General features: G+C 38.5%; 1 protein-coding gene across 3 annotated transcripts in view; it reads right to left on the minus strand.

Moving 5' to 3' along the window:
• LOC117413748 (PR domain zinc finger protein 1-like) overlaps nucleotides 1–24,690 on the minus strand; it is a 29,090-nt gene extending 4,400 nt beyond the window's left edge. The window contains exons 1-5 of one of the 3 annotated variants that reach the window (XM_059000252.1): nucleotides 24,550–24,690; nucleotides 19,387–19,648; nucleotides 12,241–12,360; nucleotides 6,202–6,451; nucleotides 2–1,095 (exon numbers count right to left, since the gene is read on the minus strand). In XM_059000252.1, coding sequence (XP_058856235.1) covers nucleotides 2–1,095; nucleotides 6,202–6,451; nucleotides 12,241–12,360; nucleotides 19,387–19,563 — 1,641 coding nt within the window. In that variant the 5' untranslated portion in view covers nucleotides 19,564–19,648; nucleotides 24,550–24,690. Of the gene's footprint in view, nucleotide 1; nucleotides 1,096–6,201; nucleotides 6,452–6,765; nucleotides 6,925–9,855; nucleotides 10,005–12,240; nucleotides 12,361–19,386; nucleotides 19,649–24,549 lie in introns of those variants that run through there. The other 2 variants (XM_059000253.1, XM_034023051.3) reach the window with 2 other exon arrangements.
• Nucleotides 24,691–25,289: the final 599 nt, after the last annotated feature.

Genomic DNA, 25,289 nt, shown 5'->3' on the forward strand with positions numbered 1-25,289 from the left:
CCTTAAGATTGGAGAGCTGTCCAAAGGTCTTCAGGCACTGGTTGCACTCGTACTTGATCTTGCCATTCTGCTTCTTGAGGGGGTAGGGGAGGGACTTGTATCCTGGGCTGGCGGAGGGGCCCTGGCTGTTCTTTGGCTTGCTGAGGTTGATGGCCTCGTTGCTGTTACCCGGGGCTTGTGAGGTAGGCTTCGACTGGGGGGAGGGCTCTGGTGTGGCGGGGGCTCCGCTGGGAGGGGAATGGTTGGGAGGTCTCTCCCTCAGCCCGCCCCCGGGAGACGTGAGTGAGAAAGCGCTGGTGGGGGCCGGAATGATCCCGTCTCTGGGCTTCTCCAGGGGATGCAGGTGGTGAGGGGGACCGTCCTCCTGAAGGCCCACAGGAAGCCCCATGACGCTCTGCTGGGAGACCAAGGGGTAAGGCAGACTGTCGGCCCCCAGGTAGCTGCTGTACACGGGGGGCACCTTAGAGAAGATGCCCAGGCCATTCATGTTGGGTCCTATGCCTGGTAATGGGGGAGAGTACTGAGGTAGCAGGAGGTGGTGATAATGTGAGGGGTGGTGTCCGTAAGGGTAGAGATAGGGCTGTTGGAGATGCCTTGGTGGGGAGTACATGGGATAGGAGACCAAGCCCTCCTCACTGCTGTAAAGGCCGTGGAGATGTAAGGGCAGATCCTTGTGGGAGGTGGTTGTTGTATTTACAGCCGGAGAACAGCAGCTCAGGTCTGAGTGGTCGTCATTGGGACTTTTTACTCTTTGGTTTGGACTAGTGGTATGGCAAGGGCTGGCCCTGTCAGTAGAGGTTTCTCTCATAAGGGAGAATGGCCTCTTCTCTGGGAAGTCTACTGAAGGCTGGAGTTTGGTTTGAGGGTCTGTTTCTGCGTCCATCTTTTTGCTGAAATCCACAATCTGGTTGTCAGGGGTTACAGGAGGCGTGTCCCTTTCCAGCATTTCTACGTCAATCTTTTCCTCTTCTTTTTCCTCCTCTTCTCTCTTTGTCTTCTTAGCTTCAGATTTTTGGTCTGTTTCGTAGAACACATCTTTGTGAGGTAGCTGCTGCCTGTTAGCTTCATAATCCTTGAATTCCTTGGTCGAGTGCTCTGTGTTAATAAAAAAAGAATAGGCGTTAATGGAGTCTTGTTCCAAACAGCAGTAGCAAGGGAGATGGTTGAGATAAGGAACGGTGTATGCTTTTGAATTGTCTGACGTTTTCTATGGCTTTACCTCTCACACCCAAGAGTTGTTGATTCTATAAGATTCCACTCACACCTTTCTTTAAAGTTAAAATTACAGTCAGGTTCACAATGCCACTGATTATTTATCTTTTCAAGTGAATAGTCTGAATCATAAAGGTATTCATAGCTGTTGCATAATAAAGAAGACAATGTCATACAGCTTACAACCAAAAGGAATTCCACAAACTAGACAGTAACTTGGGGGTTTGTGTTAAATGGTTGGTGCTTATGATGACTGGTTAGGCTGCTTCCAAATTTAATAAAAAAAAAAAAGCTTTTTTCTGTAGAATAAATATAGGCTCTCCACCACATCCTCTCAATCCACAGCCGACTACAGCTAGCATCAAAGCCTTAGTCAATGCGACATTGTGTACTGTTGCATCCTATTATAAAAGTGGCTTCCATGCATCTATCTATCTATCTATCTTAAAAAGTTTTCTTTTCTGATTACTGCTCCTGCTTGCAACGTGAGAGCCAGTATTCTCATTTTATGCGAGCCGAGGAAAGAAAATAACACTGTGACCAGTCATCTGTAAACAAGGGTTGCACTTTTTCCTTTGTTTGACTCAACAAGCTGGGATTATGATATGCTTTGAAGTGAGTGCGTGTGTGTGTCTGTGTGTGTGTGCTTGTATAACTTGTTGCTTATATAGTAAGTGTGGCAAGGCTCTCCCTGCTAGTGTGCTGCCTCCTTCATACTTAACTGTTTCAGCACCCATCATCAGAAGCAGCTCTACAGCTAGACTGAAACTTTCTACAGGTGTGCTGCTATTAAAACTGCCCTTTACAATTTACGGAACAAGAACTTCAATAAAGAATAATCTAACCTAGAGACAGCAAGCTCAAACTTGTCTATTCCCAATATGATTTACTGTTGCTAAACGTTAAGTCATTCAAGTTCAAACCAAACTCAGATCTCTGTCACTGAATTCACTCAGTATGTTATTCAGCAATGTAGACTTTAATTCCACAAGGGTTGAGTGTTTCCTTTTTCATTGCTGAGTCAATCCCTCAATTGTGCTTTATTGTGAATGGGGCGTGTTTAACAAGTTTAAATGTAACAGACTAGTTTACCAGAGTTAGTGCACGCGTTTTCAAATATTTACAGCTACTGGTAACTCCAGGCTTGGAGTTCTGTTTCATTCATTGTTGTATGATGTAGTTCTTTAAAACCTGGCTGGGGGTTTAATTGGGTCAATTTAATAATTAAGGACATGGTTGGAACAAAGACCTGGACTGGAAGCGCTAACATTACCTATCACTGCTCTACTAGAACCCAGAGGACCCCCGCTTGTCACTCTCCCTGTCCATTCCAGTCCAGGACTGTGTTCCAGTCCCTCAAATATTCAATTGAACAGTCCAGAGCTTTGTTCTAACCAGTTCTTTAATTGATAAACTGAACCTTGCATTTCAAATAAATAATTAGGGCCCTGGATAGGAAAGAAGTGAGTACCTCGGGTGAAAGCAGTGGAAGGACTAGTTCAAGTGTTAAACGAATACCCAGTTCCAATGTAAAACAGCCACGGCTCTCTATTTTGATTCCATTTTTATCCCACTGGCTAGCACTTTAAATGAACCGCTAAACTTGAATAGATCACTATGCGTTGAGGTTGGAGACGTGGGTGGTTCCCACAGCACTTGAAGTCTGTCTCTGGAGAAATGACTGGGTAAAGCAAGCTACGCTGAATCATACAATGAAACTCACTTCAGGACTGAGACCCATGTGGTACTGACGGCTTGGGAGGAAAATTGATATCAATCTTTCTAATCTATCTATCTATCTATCTATCTGTGTGTCTCTGTCTGTATTTGTAATGATAATGACTTCAAATGTTTTTCAACGTGACTTCCTTATACGTTGTATATCATAGTGCTTATTATATCTGATTGCACACAGCAATCAGATATAATAAGATCAATGAAACGTCACACGCCCTTAGTACTGTCCATTTCAATGATGAGGTTACAATGAACTTACATTCCTGTGAGGTAACTAATGCAGTACTTTGTCCTCAAGCGTACTATTAAAAATAATCAGATTAGGAAGCATATAAAGAAACGGTTTCTGTTTCTCATGAACAGGTATAGAAACCTATATGCCCGTTTGCTTTAGTGTGATTTCACAATTAGTCCTTTGCACACCTGTCGTGTCAACGTTGATAGAATTATCTTAAGTTTTATGTTGACGTCCATTTCAACTGTAACTCTGGGAACAAGTTACGGGTGATTACGTTTTTTTTTTTTATACCTGATATAGCCTGATTTGTTTAACCCCCAGCTTTCCAAACCCCACCTGGAATTTTTTTAAAAAAATCAGAAACAGTAAAAAATAACCCCCAGAAATGAGTGCGTCAACGGCTGACTTCATTGAAGCAGAATGGACCTCGTCTTGCTCACAATACCAATGTCTGTCGACACGCTTGTTGATCCCTGACTGGCAGAACTACTTGATGAGCTGTGCTGCCTCAGGTGACCATGATAATACAATATCATATTTCTGTGACTATCTGTGAATTATCACACGCATGACATTTGTGACAGTTTCGCAATTCTACAAATTGTAGCAGAGCTTTCACTCTTACTGTAAATGTGTGGAACATCCGATAGCGTACATGCAAATCAAAATTCTGGACAATGCATTCCCTCTATAAATATCTGTCCCCTATTTTAAAAATATGAATAGACTATAATTTACCCAGTATGGCATTTTTCTCATCGTTCAAGAATGCACATGTTCAAGGTCCATAACTATTAAACACTCTATTGTGCTGAATTTAGAAACAGTAAAAGAAACCTCATGAATTCATTGACTAATGTTTCAAAAAGAAGACAATGAAAAAGACTTCACTTTATTAAGTTTGTTTTAGTATTGCTAAGGTTTTTGGATGTGTGTATTAAAGAAACAGGCATGGTATAAAAAATGACTTGCATGTTGTTTAAATATTATTTAAAATACTTTATATTAATAGACAGAAATAATGACTTGTAAATCCCATCAACTAACTGGCTTTGGTGGTGAAATATGATTTAAAAGGACAAAATAATGATCAATGCATCCTTTTCTTTTTTAACTAGTAATCTTTTTTTTAGTAAGTGGATTTAAAAACTCACAGTAAACTCAAACATTTGTCTAACAGGATTATTCTTATACAAATTAAAGAGGCAATTTTACTTATCATTTTTAAATCTTGTTTAAAAAAAAGTTTTAAAAAAATCAAAAATAAGAACGGTTATAAACTGCTGTATTAAAAAACAAGCACTATATATTACATGCGATTTGAAGAAAACACTGCACTATGCCGTACAGTCATTTCTGTATTCAAAAGCTCTATTCCTGTCGATTTAATGACACTGCATAATCGTGCTATTTTACGGTCTCTGTATGACACATAGATCTCTGAAATTTAAAAAAAACAGGAAACCAAAAGCTATTATTTGACTCTTCTTGCAGACGGAATCGAGGTATCGAAATGAAACAGCTTGCCCTGTCACAGTTTTTCTATTCTTCAGAAAGCACCGCTTCACTCATAGGGGAGTTGGTGGTAAGGGGAGAGAAATGAACGGTGGAAATAAAGAACATAATCACTCTCTATCAGCTCTCACACCCCACAGCTACACCTGCCACAGACAGCCTGCTCCTCTGAGCTGCAGCCTGGGGAGTTTCAGTATCTGTCAGCGACATCCACTTTCACAATTCTTCAGGCAAGCACACACACAGCTTCGACCCCAGACTCATTTACTTGTTTCATGGGTATGGAGAGTTTGTGAACACAGCCTACAGATATATATATGCCCCCATCTCTGCATTCAAACTGTATCATCTGAATGAGTTCATAGTGAAGTTCTGAAATGAACTGCAGACATTTTCTCACAGCGAAGAGAGCAAATGTTCTGTGTGTAAATGTTGCTTGCTTACGACTGTATCTGTGTGCTTCACCACAATGTAATGTGACTTTTCTAGTTTTCTGATTAAATAGTGGTCCAGACAACTGTTTTTGTAGCTTATCCGTTTAGTATTGATGAGTATAACTTTTCCTGAAAAGTGCCCCTACATACTACACACGCCAGGGAATGTAAACAGAAAAGCCATGTGCTTTCTCTAACTTGCTATCATTGCAGCTAGAATACACACAGTCTGAAGTTTTGAAGTTATCGCTGCTTGGCAGTATGCCTGTAAGAACAATAAGTGCAAACCAGCTGAGGACTTTGATACGTAAGTTTCTGTGCAGCTATCGTGGAATGCCTTGTAGCAAAGTGTCTCGGCACTGGTACAGCACAGGCTGTGTGAAGAGTTTTTCAAACAAGTAAGGGCATCTTTGAGTTTAAAACTTTCAACACTAATTTACACGTTTACAACCACTACTTAAACTAAATGACATAAAAAAAACCTGAATGGTATATTTATGTTCTGTTTAAGGCAAGACAAGATTAACCTAGTAGTTTCCAAATTCAGTGACAGCGCAATGTAAATATAAATCAGTCCGTACTGTGGAGCAGTGCTTCAAGGCTGTGAATGAACTTGCAGCTGTGCCTGATGTAACAATGCACCTGTCTGTAGCTATGCTGGTTTTGCCATCTTTAAGCCCCCAAAAATACAACGATGGCAGGATATTTTATAAAACAAACCTGTGTCTAAACATTCTGAGACCGGTTGCAAACCCAGCAAAATATGTTTTTAATACTACTTCACTCTACAACCATGCTATAAGTAATGAAATAGTCTTATATGAAAGAGATTCTTATCTGTCCCCAGTTTCACGCACTGTATTGAGAATTCCAAAGCCGGTAAGACTTCACATTGGGTGTCTCTGGTTACTGTATATTTACATAGCAGTTACTTAGTAAATACATGTGTACTTACACATAATTACAATGTTATTATGCATAGTTACAATGTGTATAATTCGTATTTAGAGACACTTGATGTAAAGTGTTACCCCAAAGGCTTTGGGTTGAATGGAGTGCACTTACTCAGTTTGGGATGGAGTAGGTCCCCATGTGGGTAGTGCAGGCGCTCGGAGAAGTCTCTGCTGTACCAGACGAGAAGCTCACGGTTGACTGGGATGGGCTGGACGGTGTAGAAGTAGATATCTTTGCCATTCTGGCAGGCCACTAGGTTTTGGTCACTGAGGGAACGAGCTGGGTTCACATAGCGCATCCAGTTACTCTTGTGCACATCATAGCCGTCAATGAAATGGTGAAAGTTCCCTCCGGAGTAAATCTTAACAAATAAAAAATCAATGACAATTAGTATGGAACAAAACAAATACACACGTATACATTTAAAAAAGCAAATTATTTTCATCAAAGAGATTTTCTAATGGACAATTCAAATTTTTGAAATTGCATTGAAAAAAAAAAAAACTAAGAAATAAAGACTTTAATTGTCCGTCCGGTTCAATTATTATTATTTTTTTTTTTAAATTGGTTCCACAAAAAAAAATGTAAAACAAAAATAAAATGTTTTAAAAAAACCAAAAAAAACATTTTATGTTATGTTGTAATAAGTAATAATAGTAATACAAAAATATTAACCTCTGCCATTGAAATTGTCTGTAGTTTTCTTATGTCTCTTAGTCCAAGTCAGTTATATACAAAGAATGTACATGTATACACAGTATCTATAACAAGCCTCTACAGCAACCTCTTGCTCTCTTGCTGTCAGTACGACTGAGCACCTTCTTGAGTTGGAGTAAAAGTCATTACAGTGTGGGAATAAATAGGCAGGCCATGTGATTAGTGGGCATGTCTTCAACGTAACAAAACAGATACTAAAAAAAAAAAGCAGGAAGCAGATCTTGGTATGTAACTCAGAAATGGCTTGAAGCCAGGGGATTTTTTTGTGTGTGTGTGTCTGTTGACAAGCTTCAGCATGTTCACAATGAGCATCATTTCCTAACTTCTTGTAAATATTATAGAGGAAAAATACCATAATTGGGTGCACAACACAGACAGCTTTGAGGATCCTGTCTGTTAGGCTTTCTTACATAACAGAAAGCACACGTGTGAGAATATTACAATGCGTAATCATTACAAGCTGAAGAAGGGCTTGGTTACACATCAACTCATTCATTAACGAATCCATTAATTACATGTTAATGAATTACGTTTAGAATAAATGAATGTGTTAAAATATTAATAGATCATTAATTAAAATATAATTAATTAAGTTTGTTAAATTGCATGATTAAGGTATTGAAATATTTTTGGCCACGTTTCATTTAAAATACAAGAATAATCACTATTAAAATAAAGAGGGGGACTGACTTTGCAGGAAACTGTCCAGGTGGGGATGTCCCCATGTTAAAACCTTTGATGGGGATATTTTTAAAACTAAACAATCCTAAAGAAAATCACACACACACACCCACGCCCACACACACACACACACACGCACACACGCACACGCACACACACACACACGCACACACACACACACACACACACACACACACGCACACACGCACACGCGCACACACACACAGGTTTCCATTTTCAGTTTCCCTCAGCTTGTAGGTTGCAGGACAGACATGTCAGTACAGAGCCCTAGCAGAATGAAAGTGAAGGATTTTTTTAAATGACTTGGCAAAGTGTGCTATCACCAGCCCTACCCAGGAAATGGAATTCTCATTCCAACATGCACATGATGTCATGAAACTGCATTTCGGTGTGGTTTTAGGCGTTCAGATTCCAGACAATGAAAGCTTGCGCCGAGGGAAGAAGAGAGAAATTAGGAATACGGCTGAATCACTAACAGGAAATGTACAAAAAAAACCTCTCCATTCTCCCCATAATAATAGAGAGGGCCTGACCTTAAGAACCACCTTGTCCTATACTTCTTGTAATTTATTGTCACACATGCCAGTCACAAGTGAGTAAGATTTCCGACTGCTTGCGGGGTGTGTCTGTGTTTGCCAACTGGATATAAGGGAGCAAAGATCTGAATCACCTGTATGCACAGATTCAACGAGATGTGTGAGGAATGGAAATCACCCTGTAGGCCTGCGTCACCATTCCTCAATGATCTCTGCCTCCATTCCCTTCAGGGAAGTGTGGAGATCTGCAGCAAAGCCTCCAGAATGACCTGCAGCATGGGCTTTTTATATACAACAGAAATTTGTGTGCTACATAGTGCAGGTGTTTTTGTTTTCCAGTACCTTAATGTATATATGCTGTGCAATTAAATCCCAAGTAGACCTGTACTAGACTGTGTTTGATCAGTCACACTCTGCAGTATCAGTAGTGGATTACACAAGGTGCACGCTTTCATTATGAGATCATAGACACTCATTCGTAGTATGTGGGAAGATAGAATATTAATAATATTAATAATGATCTTAATTTTATAAAGCACCTTTTATGACAAGTCATCACAAAGCACTTTACATAAGATTACAAAATAAAAATAAACAATAAGAAAAATATAAAAACATTAAATAATAATAAAAAAAGCCAGTTTAAACAAATAAGTTTTAAGGTGAAGTTTAAAACCCCCCAAGGAGTCCTAATTCTCTTTGGGAAGGGCGTTGCACAACCTAGGGGCATAGGAACAGAAGCCTGATCACCCACAGATCAGAGTCTGGTCGTGGGAACACGTAAGAGTCCAACATCAGTGGACCTCAAATTGCGTCTAGACAATAGACAAACGTTCTGTAAGGGGCAATTCACTATTATTGCAATATTATATTTGGATGGGTGACTAGATTCATTCTTTAAGCAGTTTGCAAAAAGACAACCGTACTATAACTAATTAAACCGTTTCAATGTCTTATATGGAAATAAGACAACGCATGATATAGTGGCATAGCCAAGACTAAGCCCAGTCAATAGATCTGCTGTGTGAGTGCAGTTATTTTTCAGTACTTTACAGTCCACAGGTGCCTATCGAATTGTTTCAGTTTGATGTACTGTATAATAGGTTGTGTTGTATTAGGATATATGGTCTGATGCCAGGAGAGGAGTTATAAAGACAATTTTAAAAAAATAACGACTGTATTTAGCATCTTCTCCAATCTCTAACTTCCATTTTTGGACAGGTACAAATTCTATGTTAAAGAGTAAACAGCTTCAAATGACATGTTTAAACTTTAAGTCTTGATTGATGCTATCATTGCGAGGGTTCTTATTGAAAACACACGCGCTGTGCTCAGGCGCTGCTCTTCTTTGACATAAGTAACCCAGGCTAGAGCAACCGAAAAAAGAGCCAGCGCCACCTAGTACACAGCTGGGTATTGGCAGCCATTTAATAAGAATATATCTCTTAAGACCAGAGTTACAATATTGAGAAACTAAGACGGCAGACCTCAGTAGCCCAAGCATTCAACACATTCACGAAACCAGAGCCCATGAATTCAGCTACACTCGATAGAAAGGAAAGCTGTGCACATTGCTGATGAATTTTATGAATGGATTAGATTTACAATGAGCTGCAACAACTGATTTGTGCATGCATCTAATCAAAGCATGATTGCTTTTTAATCAACAAAATGTGTTTATAAACTAGCTAAGCTTAAATTTTGTAATAAAATGAAGAGGCATGGCGAACATGAAAACATTCTTTTATAATATTTGAAAAACGTAAAATGCATTTATCGTTACCCGTTAAGTCTACTATTGCCAACATACCTTTTTGACTGTGATTTAATTGATAACTGGGTAGAAGTACGTTGTGAAGACATGTTTGTGACCAGTTTCTGCCATTAAACTTCCCACGCGACACAAACCTTCTCTCCTGTGAATGGTTCGTGTGAGTCCAGACTCATCATCTATGGTTGCTAAGGAATAGAACAAAATTAAACATGTCTACTGGTGCCAGAATGTAATGTTGCTGGGGCTGTATGAGGTACCCTGGTGCTGGAATCTAGCATGGGTTATTTTACTTGTTCAGTTATGTTTTTACCACAGTAACAGGTGTTTTTAATGCTTTTATGTGAAGTAGACAAGCAGTCCCTAATACTTAAAAAAAAGTCGGGTTGCTTTCTCATGACTTCTGACCAGGGTTTTACTGTAACCTTCCAAAGTGTCTTTTGTCATATTTTATTTTTATGATCCGAAAAAAAGGAAGCATGGAAAATCTCATCTGTCGGCAAATCAGCCAAACATTTGAGATTGTCTGCGTGTGTTGGTGGCTGAGCGCTTCTGCTATTGCATGAACCACATCTGCATGTGTGAGCGTGTTTGCTTCCAAAACACTGCAAGAAAAACCCAGCAATCACTTCCAGTGCCGCAAGCCAGAGGCACGCAACAAGCTGCAGGAAACATCAATGTATCAGGAGTTTCCTTCACAGAAGTGTACTTTCCTTTACTTGCTGAGCCAGAGCTGTTGAACCCTCCCAAACCTAGGAGGGGCCGATCCTTTTCCACCACAGTGGCCATGCCTAGCTAATCTTTTCAATGCTTCCCTATAGTGTTCAATGCTTTCACTATGCTTTATTACACCTTGCTATGCTTTTACTATAGGAAACTTTTAAAAGGGTCCATTTCAATCAGACCACGTGACCTACAGCACAGGTACCAGGATGCGGCAACTTACCTATAGTGTTGTGATATTTCCATATCCTGAATTATTATTATTATTATTATTATTATTATTATTATTATTATTATTATTATAAATTCACAGGACAATAAATGGCGACCACTAGTAGTGTTATTAAATCTAATAAAATTGATTTATTTTTTCATCACACACGTACTAACTCTTTCTGAAATGAGGATACATAATAAACAAAAAGTTGTTGAAAATGTTATAGAAGCTATTGTTTCTTTTTTTCTCACTAGGGCAACTTTATTATTATTATTATTTGTTTATTTAGCACACACCTTTACCCAAGGCAACTTACAAAGACTAGGGTGTGTGAACTATGCATCAGCTGCAGAGTCACTTACAACAACGTCTCACCCGAAAGACGGAGCACAAGGAGGTCAAGTGACTTGCTCAGGATCACACAGTGAGTCAGTAGGTGAGCCACAATTTGAACCGGGGACTTTTTGGTTACAAGCCCTTTTCTTTAACCACTAGACCACACAGCCTTCTCAATCTGCTGCATCCCGTCAATATGTTAAAATAGTAGTATTTACATAGTAGTTACATAGTAAATGCATGTGTACTTACACATAATTACAATGTCATTATGTATAGTTACAATGCACTTAAAGAGCAAGTAGCGGGGCTCTGAAAAATATAGCATTATACATCCCGACATGTTGCTACAACTGTTTAAATAACGTACTTGTAATTTTTTTTTTCATTTTTAACTTCCTGACAACTTTTTACACTTTGAACTTTAAAGTCTGTTTCAAAGCTCTTTTCTAAATGGCCGCTCTCGTGCACTGGGGTTTGAGATATGTCCTCTAAATCACGGCAGGAAGAGCGGTAAAAAACAAGTGCTCTGTTCTGCTCCGTTCTTTCTGTTCCATACCACATCATGGATCGTTATTGCAGTGTTACCTGTTTGACAATGTGGGCAATAATCCTTACACTATCAGTGCACTAGAGTGGCCATTTTGAATAGTACTTTAAACCAGACTTTAAAGTTATAGGTGTAAAAAGTTGTCAGGATGTTAACAATGAAATTACAGGTATGCTATTTAAACAGTTAAAGCAACACATGGGAACATGTAACACAATGTTTTTTCAGAATCCTGCTACATTTAATGTGTACATTTTGCACAATATATGTAAGTACACAATTGTATCAGAAATGAGTAAGGGTAGTGGTTAGGTATAGAGTTAAGGTTATGTAAGGAATACAGTTAGGGTTAGGCTTAGAGTTAGGATTAGGCTTAGAGTTAGGGATATACCGTGCAAACAAAAAATGTACACATTAAGTACATTGTAACTATGGATAATAACATTGTAATTATGTCTAAGTAAACATGTATTTACTAAGTACCTACTATGCAAATACAGAGTAATCAGAGACACTTAATATAAAGTGTTCAGCCAAGGAGATAGACCTCACACTGAAGCTCTGAGAGAGCCCCCTGCTGTCTGGCTCAGTCACTTACTCTCCAGAAGTACTTCCTGTTGGCGTGCTTGGGAACGCTGTCTCTGGTGTAACGGTGTCCGAGCAGAGGTCCGAAGCGAGTGCCTTGAGGGATGTACTCCCTGCTGAAGACCCCTGTCACCTGCAGAGGATCAAACACAAACTCATTAGAACACAGCCGACCTGCTTATCTCAGTAGAGTTAGCGATAAACTAATCGGGAGGATAAACTTTCACCAAACCGATCCAGTATGCTAAACATAGACATCTTCTTGGGAAACAAAATACTGTATTCTGGCAGTAACCAAACAGTCATTGAAATATAATGCGGAAATAATACATTACTTCCAATGTATTGTTTCCAATCTATATTTTAGTGTTCACTAAAGCAAGGGACACCAACACAGGTCAGGTTCATCATTCTGCTAAAGCAGGCAAACAAAACCAAACAGAAATCACACAGTTCAGCACACTGAATGACAGAGCAGGGGTGTTCAGGCCAAGATTGAGTTCCACACTCTTTCTGCCTCTCTCTTTCTTGCATTACCATCACCTTTAATGCATACTTAAATGAATACTTAAAAAAAAAAAAAAAAAAACGGTAAACAAGTTTGAAAATAATGAGTTAACTTTTTGTGAGCCCCAAATGTGTTCTGGCTTCGCTCCAAACAGTATAAAATAGGATGTCTTGGATTTCACCAGTGCTAAGGTGCAGAAGATGTGATTAATCTAACAAACACTTGATACGAAGCCCCCTGTAAATGCACTCAATAGCAGATTTGAACTGCCTTTGAATGACTTGGCCTCTTGAGTAAGCAGCCTGCTTGTCGCTGAGTGATTGGGATCTGCTCTAGCAAGCACACACGCTTATTAACTGCTTAGAGATGCTCTGAGGAGTGTGTATTAGTGCAGCAGGCTTTGTCCTAATACCAGCAACCAGCAGGGATCAGCACATCGGGCAGCGACACAGACGAATGAAAGTTAATCACTAGATTAACCTAGTTCATCCCCCGAGGCGTCACAGACAGCTTCATCTGCCATGTCAGTCCTTCACTGTGCTGATCAGATGGCAGAAGAGGAGGGTGATGTCTGCTAATCTAGCAGCACCCCCAATGTAATAATAATAATAATAATAATAATAATAATAATAATAATAAATTTCCAGGGGATACCGCTTTTTTTTGTACATGACAAATTTACAGGCAGTCAGAGTGACATGTACTCTATGTGCACTAAAATTGGGTAACATGAGCAAAACAGAAACACCACTGAGGCCAGGTATGCTTCACCTTCCACAACTTGTAACAATTGTAAGTCGCCCTGGATAAGGGCGTCTGCTAAGAAATAAATAATAATAATAATAATAATAATAATAACATGCCTGAAGCATGACCAGGAGAGATGTCCCCCTTCTGGGGAGAGAGGGTAGTACATGGTTATTTCAGTCCTACAGTAGGCTATAATCAACTACCAACTTTAATAATAATAATAATAATAATAATAATAATAATAATAATAATAATAATAATAACCTTGTATCCTTGAAACCTTTTAAGAGTGTTGTTAAACAAGCCATCAATAAACCCATTTTAACCAAAAAGGCTTCATCAAAATTTAGATTTATTTGTTTATTTATTTATGTATTTTACTTTGAAATGGTTTTCCTGACAACAGTATAGGTTCACCTGTGTTACAAGTAATAGCATCCCACGTGACCTGTATGCGTTTGTTAAATGTAACACAGGAAATTACACAGTGTAAGATAAAGGTGCCAATGTGAAATATCAACAGCAATGAATCGGACTTGGTTTAGACCTCTATATGCACATGCAACTCAATATTAACATTAATGATTAAAGCCTTTAAAATCTCCAAAGAAGATGACAAAGTTAACCCTAGTACAGCGCTGAAAACCAGGACCAGAAGAGCTGGACATTAAGGGGAGACAGGCCTAGGACAGAGGGTAGGAGACACGTCTTTTCAGAGAGTGGTGGAAGTATCTATTAGAACAGGACAAACTGACCAAAACAAAATCACCCTTTCAAAAACAAAAAAGTGCAAGGTATTGTAAGCCATGACCTTTTATTTAAAATAATCCTTTCTGAAGGGAGTTGCCTCGCTAGTGAAGTCTTTGATCAGTCTTATCACAGATACCAAAGATGCCTCTGTCGCAGGCATGCATGAAGCCGTGTGGGCTTGGTTTAGCTACACAATTTGCAATGGAATAATGTTATGTTAACATATTGAATTACATACTGCTTTGTAGTTTTCCATATACGTAATGAAAAACTGACAACATCTGAAATATGTGACTTTTGCGATATAATTTTGTAATTTGCTTGATTACACAATGTTAAATTAAAATATCTAAATTATGTTCATATAGGTTTTTTTTTTTTTTTTTTATTATTAATTAAATCTCATCCTAAAATTCTATGTGATTTAAAACTTTTGGCCACAAATGTGTATATATGTGGAGAGAGAGAGAGAGAGAGAGAGAGAGAGAGAGAGAGAGAGAGAGAGAGAGAGAGAGAGAGAGAGAGACGCATACTCATATAGATTGGGTTTATAGCAATAAGAAGGGACTCAAACACCACAGACATTAGCCCAGCAGACCTTCCTGAAAAACATCATGAGATAACATCTATGAGGATAACATCTAAAAGGATTTCTGACCCACCCCCTACCCCCGGAAGCACGGTCTACTGCCCCCACTCCCCAGCCCACCTCAGATTGTGTTTTACCAGGCAGAGCACGCTGATAATGAAATGTGAATGCCCAGAAGTGTTTGCTCATTCCCACCGGCTGCTGCTACGTGAGAGACGCAGTTCCAGTAGCTGTGGTCACAGCGCCCCGCCCCGGAGTGCCCTGGCACGTCAGCAGCAGCCGCTGTCAGATTAAAAGGGAAAGCGCTCTCCGTGAGAAGCGACGCAAAGTAGTAGACATGCTGCCAAATAGAAACAACAGGCATTGTTTTGAAATCCCTGTCGGACGTGTCAAAACACTATAGTCAAATTTACAAAGAACACCTTCAAAAAACAGCCACTACGTAGATATTGGCCTACGTGCACATCATAGACAAGCTACCCCTCCATAGTAAATGTATTGCACGGGCAATTTGCCCACAGTGGAAAATCGAGCCCAGCAATAGTTACTGTTCACTTAGGTAAAATTGATAAAAAGTAAAGTTGAAGGCATAAGGCTTTTATCTATTTGGTTTATTTTCGGTGTTTCTATTATTAAATTCTAACAGTCTCTGACAATTTATTTCATGGCAGCATTTTTTTAAAATAAAATGGCTGTTTTTGAAATATAAACACCTACTGTATACTGCCTTATCAAACAGGTAGTATACTATATATAACGATATAGAATATGTTTACCAAAGTGAACCGTACATCTTTTATACATACAGAAAATGTCCCCATATTTATAAAAGGCGTGGTTTCTATTCAAATTCTCATTTCATTCCACAGTGTGGCACTCAAAATAGTAATTTCTGCAATATTATGCCTAAGGGTTTGAGCAGAGTGAAGACTCCTAAATGTCGCTGTCCTCAGAATGTGGACAAGGATCTATTTCTTCATTTGAAACACAGTCCTCGTTCAGGTTATTGAAAAGGGCTGCACAGCTTTGGAAATGTGGGCCGGCGAGCGAAGTTAAAAAAAAAAAAATCACAAGCTCAATGTTTGGTCACTTTGAAGACAGGAAATGCTTTTTTTGTTTGTTTTTTTTGCGTATAAAGTATTTCTATCTGTTAGTGGGTTGGTGTGAAGCTGTTTTGCCTTTCTTTCTTGGCAGCCTGCTTGCTCTTCTGCTTTCACAACTTTCATTCTCAATGTTCCCTTTAACCCTTTGTTTGGATGTGCTGCTTTTGGAAAAGACATGTTAATATCTACTCTGTTATTAATGGTTGACTTTCAGATAAAAAAAAGGATGCAGTTATCACTCCAGTTAACATTTCTCCCAGTTCCCTCATATCTGAGGTACCACTGCACTTGTGAGACAGACTGCGCAATAAAATCATGTGCATACTGTTTAAAAAGGAGATCATTATCTATTCAGGGATATTATGATATTTAGTGAGCAAGTAGGCAACACAATCCATCTCCAGTTACACTTCTTTCCTAGAAAAAGCAGAATATTTGGGGTACCATTCTGCTTGTGAGATGATTGGCCCATTAAAATGTTTTGCACATATTTAAAGAGACACAATTTCTTATTCAGAGATAGCAAGGTTGTTACTGTTAGACTTATTTTTACCCACTTGCCAGCTGGACCCTTTTAAACACTGACAGCTAATTGTGTGGTAGCACTTTACATTACATGTCTCTAATTACTGTGCATGTGTGGTTACATAGCAAATACAAGTTACAATGTTATTATGCATAGTCACAGTGTAATTATGTTTGCACGATATAACCCTAACCCTAACCTGTTTCTAATGCAATTGTGTACTTAGATACATCATGCAAAAATATTTACATGTTAATTACTTTGTAACTATGCATAGTCATAGTGTAATTGTGTGTAAGTAAACATGCATTTATTAAGTAACTACAGTGTATATATGCAGTAATTAGACACAATGTAAAGTGTTACCCATTGTCAGATACAAGTCTGCTTGTATCTTTTTCAGCAGCCTATACTATATTATTAAAACATATAGGTAAATAAGAAAAATGCAACACTATACAATTGCATCAGAAAAGGTTTAGGTTTGTGGTGAGGGTGAGGGGGGTTAGGGTAAGGTTTAGGGTTACGGTTAGGGTTAGATTAGCATTGTAATTATGTGTAAGTACACATGTATTTACTAAGTAACTACCATGTAAATACACAGTAATTAGAGACACTTCATGTAAAGTGTTACCAGTTCTTTTATAATCCGATCTTTATTTTCCTACTTTTTCACAATGTCAAATGAAACAATCAAGTGTATAATGTAGCTTCCCCGGTCTTGGAGAACGAGGGAGGCAGTTCCATCTAACACACGTTGCAACTGTGCCTCGTTAACACTCTCAGCACAGAGCTGTGAAACTCTTTGAAATGAAAACACCCCCAACCCTGCGATTACCACAAAGCTCTAGAAATTAGACCCGAAAAAAGTAGTGAACTTTCACAAAACTGCCCGCAGTTAAAAAAGAAAAAGTGAGACATTCATGAGGGGAAGTGGGCTTTATTGCAGGTGCACTCAAGAGAAATGAATGCTCATAGTGTTACTGTGACCCACCTCAAATGACTAGTCTGTAATATATAAAAGATGCATCTCCCTGATTCAAGGCTGTTTCAGTCAGGATGGGTCAATCTGATCTGACTCACCTAAAGCACTGGAATGCTGTGCCTTGGTTAAATTATGCATGATGCAATCCTTGTAATACGTTTAGCATAGCAGTACCATTCAAAGATTGCCTTTCCTAAACTGCCAGTCAGGTGAAATGTGCCAAAACACACACACACGTAGAAATAAGATATTAGTACGTGCCTTGCAGTGGGCTTTGCACCGTGTTACTGGCATTACATCATGAGCCTTTCTACCCCAAGTTTACAGAATTACAAAACATATTAGCTATCACTTCCCTGTCTGGGTTTTGCATACACGGTTACCACACCAAGAAAACAGGTTATGCATGAATAGACATTACATTTCAGCGTGTTGAGCAATTGTCCACCACCTATTATTATTTGGATTGTAGTGGTAACTCTGATGATAAATTGGTCAATCTTTTTAAGACTATCAAAGTCTTTGTATCTACACTTTTTGTACCATGGTGCTTAGCTCAGCCTCTAAGCTGATTCCATCAATAGTGTCAAATGACCCAGAACTGTGAACAGAGTAAAGCAGTTTATGTTTTTGTCTGCAGGATGTAAACCTAAAATACAGGCCCTGTTTCCATCCATTTCAATTGCATTTAAAATAGTGACAGATAGCATTTTAAAAATCCATTTCCTCAGCATGAGCAACATTATCATCGCCCCCTTTTCTTCTGTTAAAGATCTTTGGGTTTTTGGTTTGTTATTTATTTTTACTTTGGGATATTCCTGAAGTGCTTAACTACCAGGAAGCATCAGTTAAATGAATCCTTCATGTTTTGTGTGTTCAGATTCTCATCAAAATGAATACAGCACAGAGATGAGGTTTCTCGTACTAACAACAAGTGAGAACATGGATTTTAAAATCTTGGTTAGCACTTTTATAACGGATGGAAATCCTTGAAATAAATGATGATACTGTTTAGGAAAACTCTTTATTGTCCGTTCTGGTTGCAGGCCAAGTCAGGAACTAAGCAGAAGAGGTCTCGAAATGAGATATCACTTGACGCAAGCTCATTTCACTGAAAGTGGAATATATTCTATTCAGCCGGCTCTACAGAAGCTTGATAAATACAGAATGTACTTGATTGCATTGGGGGCTCTTAATCGCCTCTTCTGTGAAGCTTCTAGCCCTGATGAAACTTCAGGGACAACATACTCTTCAAATAGGAGGTTACAGAGTAGACCCAATGGTGCAGATCTCATTTCATTCCAATCAGGAAAACCACATTTTCTAAATAATAACGAGCCATTTTAAAAGGTCAATAATACACCTGAATTCATTTACTACTGTCATAGTTTCCTGTGCTCATTATCAGAAACAGACCTTATTGGTTTTCCTAGTAGGTTACAGTAAAAACGGTACTCTTACGGTACTAGAGTCTCTTTTCGTGAGCACCTTGGGTTTGCAAGAGGGCAAGGCCAGTCTCCCCAAATTGCAAAACGACAGCAAACTCTTTGACCGCTAGAGATCATGACCGAATTGAAAAAAGAATGCAATGTATAATTAATGCTGTTCCCGTGTCATTAGAATGTTTGTCAGTTGGTAGTCGGGCATCCATGAATGTACTGGAATGTTCTAAAATCGGTTTGACTGGCTAAGAGTGGCTTCAAGATTTATAAAAAATCTAAAGATACTGTTGGTAAATGATGTAATGTATTACAATATAATATCATATTCTGTATAACAGGGGTGACCAGCTCTGGTCCTGGAGAGCCACAATCCTGCAGATTTCCTGGGTATCTTTAAAACATCAATGGCGAAAGACCTGGAAAAAAAAGTTGAAAACCAGAAGACCCTGCAGCTCTCCAGGATCAAGGCTGGCCATCCCTGCTGTATAATAGAAGAGCAGACTTACTTCACCGGCTTGGTTGTGCTTGAAGCTCAGGTTGCGGGGTATGGAGGTCATAGCGCGGGGGGCACTGTCACTCTTGAGCAGGTCACATGGCTGGTCGTTGACAATGTATGTGCAGTTCTGTGCAAACTCCGCCTCCCGCCATTCACTTATGTCCGCGATCCCCCCCTTCATTCTCATGCTGATGGATTGCTTATTTCTTTTTAGTTTCTTGTTTTAAAGCTCTCAGATTACTGCCCCTGGCGTAAAAAAAACATCAGAACTCCTGCAAGAGATAAGGATAAGAAGGATTAACAGCCTGAGAAGAGAGAATTTCTAGGAACTGGCCCTCAGCAATTTCTGGAGAGTCAAAAAAAAAAATAGAAACTATTGCTGCAAATAAAACAGGTATTGTGTAGTTATTTATCCATAACTACATTGGCCATAAGAACACATAACATGTACATAAAACTATAAAAATGCACCCATAACTAGAAAACAATGATGTTACCTAGAGGACCTATAGTATTACCCTGTGGCTGTCTGTATGCCTTGTCCTCCCTTGTCAAGATACTGTAACAGAACCAATATAGGGGTAGATGTACTAAAGTGTTGCGTCTGTTGCAATAGCAGCAAACCACATGCAAACCAGTTGAAGGTGACACCCTGGGATCCTTCAAGAAGCTGCTTGATGAGATTCTGGGATCAATAAGCTACAAACAACCAAACGAGCAAGATGGGCTGAATGGCCTCCTCTCGTTTGTAAACTTTCTTATGTTCTTCTTATGTTCTTATGAAATGTACTAAACAAACGTAACGCTATTAGCATCATTTTAACAAATGCTTTGCAGCTGCAGTTCTTATTTGTGCTTTAGCCTTAAATTAATATGTCATTCTGGGCATTTCTGCAGAAATTCACAAAAACAGGGTGGAGTTAGTGCAAATAAGGGATCAAAAATATTGTAATGAGATGTACTAGAGCTGCGGGCAATTGCTACACTTACAATTGCATCAATTTGTTAAGAACTTTTGAAAGCATGTTTCAACCAGTCGCAATTGTTGCTGGCAGTCCGCTTTTTCTCATGTGTTGCCAGTTGTGCTCGATGCATTTTTTAGATGAACACCCAAGTACCTAATTTTCACTAAAGTCAGGGTGTACTTACAAGCCTTGAAAACAAATTTCTATGACATTTCTGGTTTTCCCAGCGTGTTGGGTGCAATAGACTGCACACATGTGCCACTAACCCCTCTAGCTCATTCTGAGCATCTGTATAGACCAAGTTAAAAAAAATAATAATTAAAATAAAATAAAAAAATGTAAAATCATTTAGTTTCAATTTTAAATAATCTTTTATTTGCATTGACACCAATGTGTAAAATGCAGCAGCATGACTTATTTTGTGTTACCGGTAGGCTAAAGTAAAAAGAAAGTGTGCTAGGTATTCATTTGATTTTTCTACTGTACTGTATACTGTATAGGCCTACTGTACAGATTTATATTTTTACATAATGTAATGTGTAGCCTACCCAATGATTCATATTTTAAATGCATTGAGCACTATAAATGTATGTGTGTGCGATATTATTGTATTGTTTTTAAACTCGACACCTCCTTATGTCAGACAAACATGTCTGATTTAGCGAGGGACTGCTGTATGATTATGAAAAGCTTTTTGGGGCTGAAGGTTGGGGCCCCACTATAGAATCTGATGGGATTAAACTGCCTTTCATTTATATATATATATATATATATATCTATATATATATATATATATATATATATATATATATAGATATAGATATAGATATAGATATAGATATATATATATATATATATATAACAGTATTAAAATACGAAAATGAAGACGGAATAGAATGTATTGTACAGATGACGTTTACATTTAACAAAAACAATGTTATTTTGATTCTTGCACCCTTGCATGTATAGATGTTATCCTTCGGGCACTCTCTGCTGCAGCAAACCACAACTCAACTGCCGCTATTTTATTTGAATAAATGTCGCACAACTCTCGCTAGAGATCCTGCTAAGATGACGCAAATAATATTTAAATTAGTATATTGCGGCTCTCTTCATTAACATATTTTTTGCGAATTGTCATAACAAATGAAATTACGGCATGTTTGTGCTGCGACTGGTCCATCTTAGTACATCTACCCCATAGTCTTCACTTTGAGCCATCCACTTGAACTGAACTGAAATGTATTCATTATCACCATTTGATGTCATTGTTGAATTTCCACATCAGAAAACCATCTGTTCATCAAAGAAACTACAGTTAGCAAATTCACAATAGTCAATTGTTCATAATTGCAAATATTCTAACAAAGGTGTAACTGTGAAAGGCTACAGCTGCAGGTAAGAAGCCATGTAAACACCAACAATTCAAATCCATTCTGTATTGTCCACTCATGCTTGTACAGTCCTACTCCCCTTGTCTCCTGCTTCTCACTCTTTGTGACATGAGTACGTGACTGGCCATGCATTTTGCAGTGAGCTCACAAGACCGTTTCAATAAGGAAGGTTTGTGCTGAGCAGCAGGATTCACACCCGTGCTTTACTAGATTTGAGCAGTTCTTACAATGCCTCAGCATATCAAAGCCTAGAAGAAGATTTTTAGACAATCCCAGAACAAACAAATCAATAAAAGATTCAAGCTCTGATAGATTTTTGTCTCCATACAAAGAGCCAGAATTCAAATGAAAACAGACCCAGCCTCCAGTGACTCCTTTTTATACAGCTAGGAGACACTTGATTGAATTAACTTGAAAAGCCTTTACAATGAAACCAAATGAAGTACAACCTAGTAAAACAACAAGTAAAACAGATACACAGATACAATGAGAGTAATGAGGAGGCTGTGTGGTTCAGTGGTTAAAGAAAAGGACTTGTAACCATGAGGTCCCCGGTTCAAATCCCACCTCAGCCACTGACTCATTGTGTGACTCTGAGCAAGTCGCTTAACCTCCTTGTGCTCCGTCTTTCGGGTGAGACGTAGTTGTAAGTGACTCTGCAGCTGATGCATAGTTCACACACCCTAGTCTCTGTAAGTCGCCTTGGATAAAGGCATCTGCTAAATAAACAAATAATAATAATGACGCTGTCAAAATAACTAAGGGCAATCACTCCCAGGTTTTCAATATAAAACACAAGCGTACTGCAATTGAGTTTGTATGCAGAATTAGAAATGAGAAATGTATCTCAGCTGCTGTGATTTTTGTTAGGTGGTACTTTTCAATAGCAGATATGAAGATAACATATATGTAATTAAAATGGACAGTGTTTGTCTCTTTATCCACTTCTGTAGGAAAGAAATAATCTTCAGTTCTTCATTCTGCAGTTGGGCAGAGCTGAAGGCACTTATATGGATAGAGTTCAGGACTGTTCTAAATCTGGAACCCAGGCTAATTCTGGTACAGCCAAGCCAGGTTGAATTATGTTCCTGTATGGGACTGCTTTTTAACAAAAGCCAAAGTTAGAACTGTGTTTCAGTCCCTTAAGGATTTATACATAAAAAAACATGAAATATTGAAAACAGTGAAGGAACGAAGGGCTCTTATACAGTAAGAGATAGGACTGTACTGTCAATATGACCTACCCAAGAATGAACCCAATCCATGAACTATCAAATCATCAAGGGAGCTCTATACTGACACTGCTAAAATAACAAATAAAGGGCCAAGGTTAGGAACCCAAACATCCAACAGTATACAACAAATGTGAATCGCTAGTTAATCAATATGAACACATTTGTAATCAAATCAAAATAGTGACCAGACGTCCCGGTTTGACTGGAATCGTCCTCTTTTCACATCAACTGTCCCGCTGCCCGACAGAACTCCTTGTGTTAATTACATGAACAGTCAGCGATATTATCCAGAATAATATTATTTGTATAGGTTACTATGCAAAATTATAAGCATGCAAAATTATAGAAATGAAGGGTAAAAATAGCAGTACATATGGTCATAACATATAGTTAAACATGTCCACTAATTGTAAAGCGAAGGTGCAGTTTAATATGAAAACAGTCATGGTGATAGAAGCACAATGTTCAAATAAGAAGCATGCTTAAAGAAAACATTGTATAGTTTGTCTCGCTTTGGACACCCTGGGCACCCTGAATAAAACAAAACATAACATACAAATCTGATTTGTTCTACTGCAGTAACATTGTTATTAGTGTATTTGAACTAATGTAAGCCCATTTCAATTATATGATTGACCAGGATCTGATGTTTGCAGTGCAGTTTTGAATTGGTCTTCTATATATAGGTTTCTATATATCAGCATATTTAGCTCTCATTGCTTCTTTGTAATTTATATACAGTGAATAAAGTTTCATAGCAGGGTGGGGATCTAAAATAAAAATATGATACACACAATACAGATACATTAACTATACTGTACCTACACATTTATAATTATAAGATCCCCCAAAACAACTGTTAAATACAGGTTGTTAATGCACAGAGTTCCATTCTCAAATCACAGGATCCTGTGCTCAGTGCATGTAGTAAATGGTAAATGGTGACTGCAACATCAATAAGTAGGTTCAGCAAGTATATGGAGATATTTTTTTAACAAGTTCTTCTATACGATTGAATAAGATAAAGTCACTTGCTGATTCTATGGTGGCACGCTGTAACTTTAAGATAAAACTTAACCACTAAGTATTAACCACTAAACACTGTTTAAAAACCCATCTCATGAACTTTGACTTCTGAAAAACCTGTGTAGTTTGATGAATAAACCACATGGAGACCTGTATGGCCATGGTTATTATTAACGTGCAATCCAAGTCCCCTGATTAATTATTATTATTATTATTATTATTATTATTATTATTATTATTATTATTATTATTATTATCAGCATGTATACATGTTTTAATGCTGTAACCCGAACCCTAACCCTTTTCTAATACAATTGTGTGCTTACATATACTGTGCAAAAAGATTTACACATTAAGTGCATTGTAACTGCAAAACCTCATTGTAATTATGTGTAAGTACACATTTATTTACTAACTATTATACAAATAGACAGTAATTAGAGACACATAATGTAAAGTGTTACCTTAAATTCATATGATGCAAACACCAATCCACAATAATTCATATTAATTCCCAGTCCTGACCCAAAGTAGAAACACACATGTCACTTACCTTCTTGCTTAGTTGCTCATTGCGCTAGGATTGTCACTTCTTCCACTTGTCCTACCATACCCCTACGCTCCTCATAAACCCATCCTCATTGGCACTTGTCGAGCTCCAGACTGTCAAACAACTTTCCTGTCTTCGAATATCCACGCGTCACGCGGTGCCAACCCCTCGACTCCAAACATCAATCCCATCGCGGTTTTGAGCACATGCTCCTTTCCGATTGGTTAAACCCACCACCACGGGACCATGGATTACAACAGGTGAACCAATTGATGGTCACCCAGAGAAAAAAAAACACCCAGACAAAAAATCAGCCTTCCAGATGGAAGGATTTAGAGTCTGCCGGGACAACAATAAAGCAGGCTGATTCTTTTAACGAACCGCCTGCCAGTTCTTGTTTCTCCCTGACCTTAACCCCTGCAATTACCAGGTTCTACACAGCTGACCTACATTAGAACCAATGCGCACACAATGCTCCACTTTCTTTGGCCTACATAAGAAAAATAGACCAGGTCAAGTTGACAACAGTGGTTGCCAGGCAACTCTGGAACCAACTGCTGTAAAAACTTCTCTGAAATCTTCCTAAAGAAAAAGGACCTGGGGATGTTATTCATAACAGAGCTGGAACTCATAGCACAATGGGAAGAACAAAAACCTCACCCAGTCTCTGTTGGTAGTGAAAAGAAAATATTTGGGAAACGCACCTGTCTCTCCTTATCAAATATTTTTGAAGTCTGAGCTAA

The sequence above is a fragment of the Acipenser ruthenus genome, chromosome 25, assembly GCF_902713425.1.
Source record: "Acipenser ruthenus chromosome 25, fAciRut3.2 maternal haplotype, whole genome shotgun sequence".
Classification (NCBI taxonomy): domain Eukaryota; kingdom Metazoa; phylum Chordata; class Actinopteri; order Acipenseriformes; family Acipenseridae; genus Acipenser; species Acipenser ruthenus.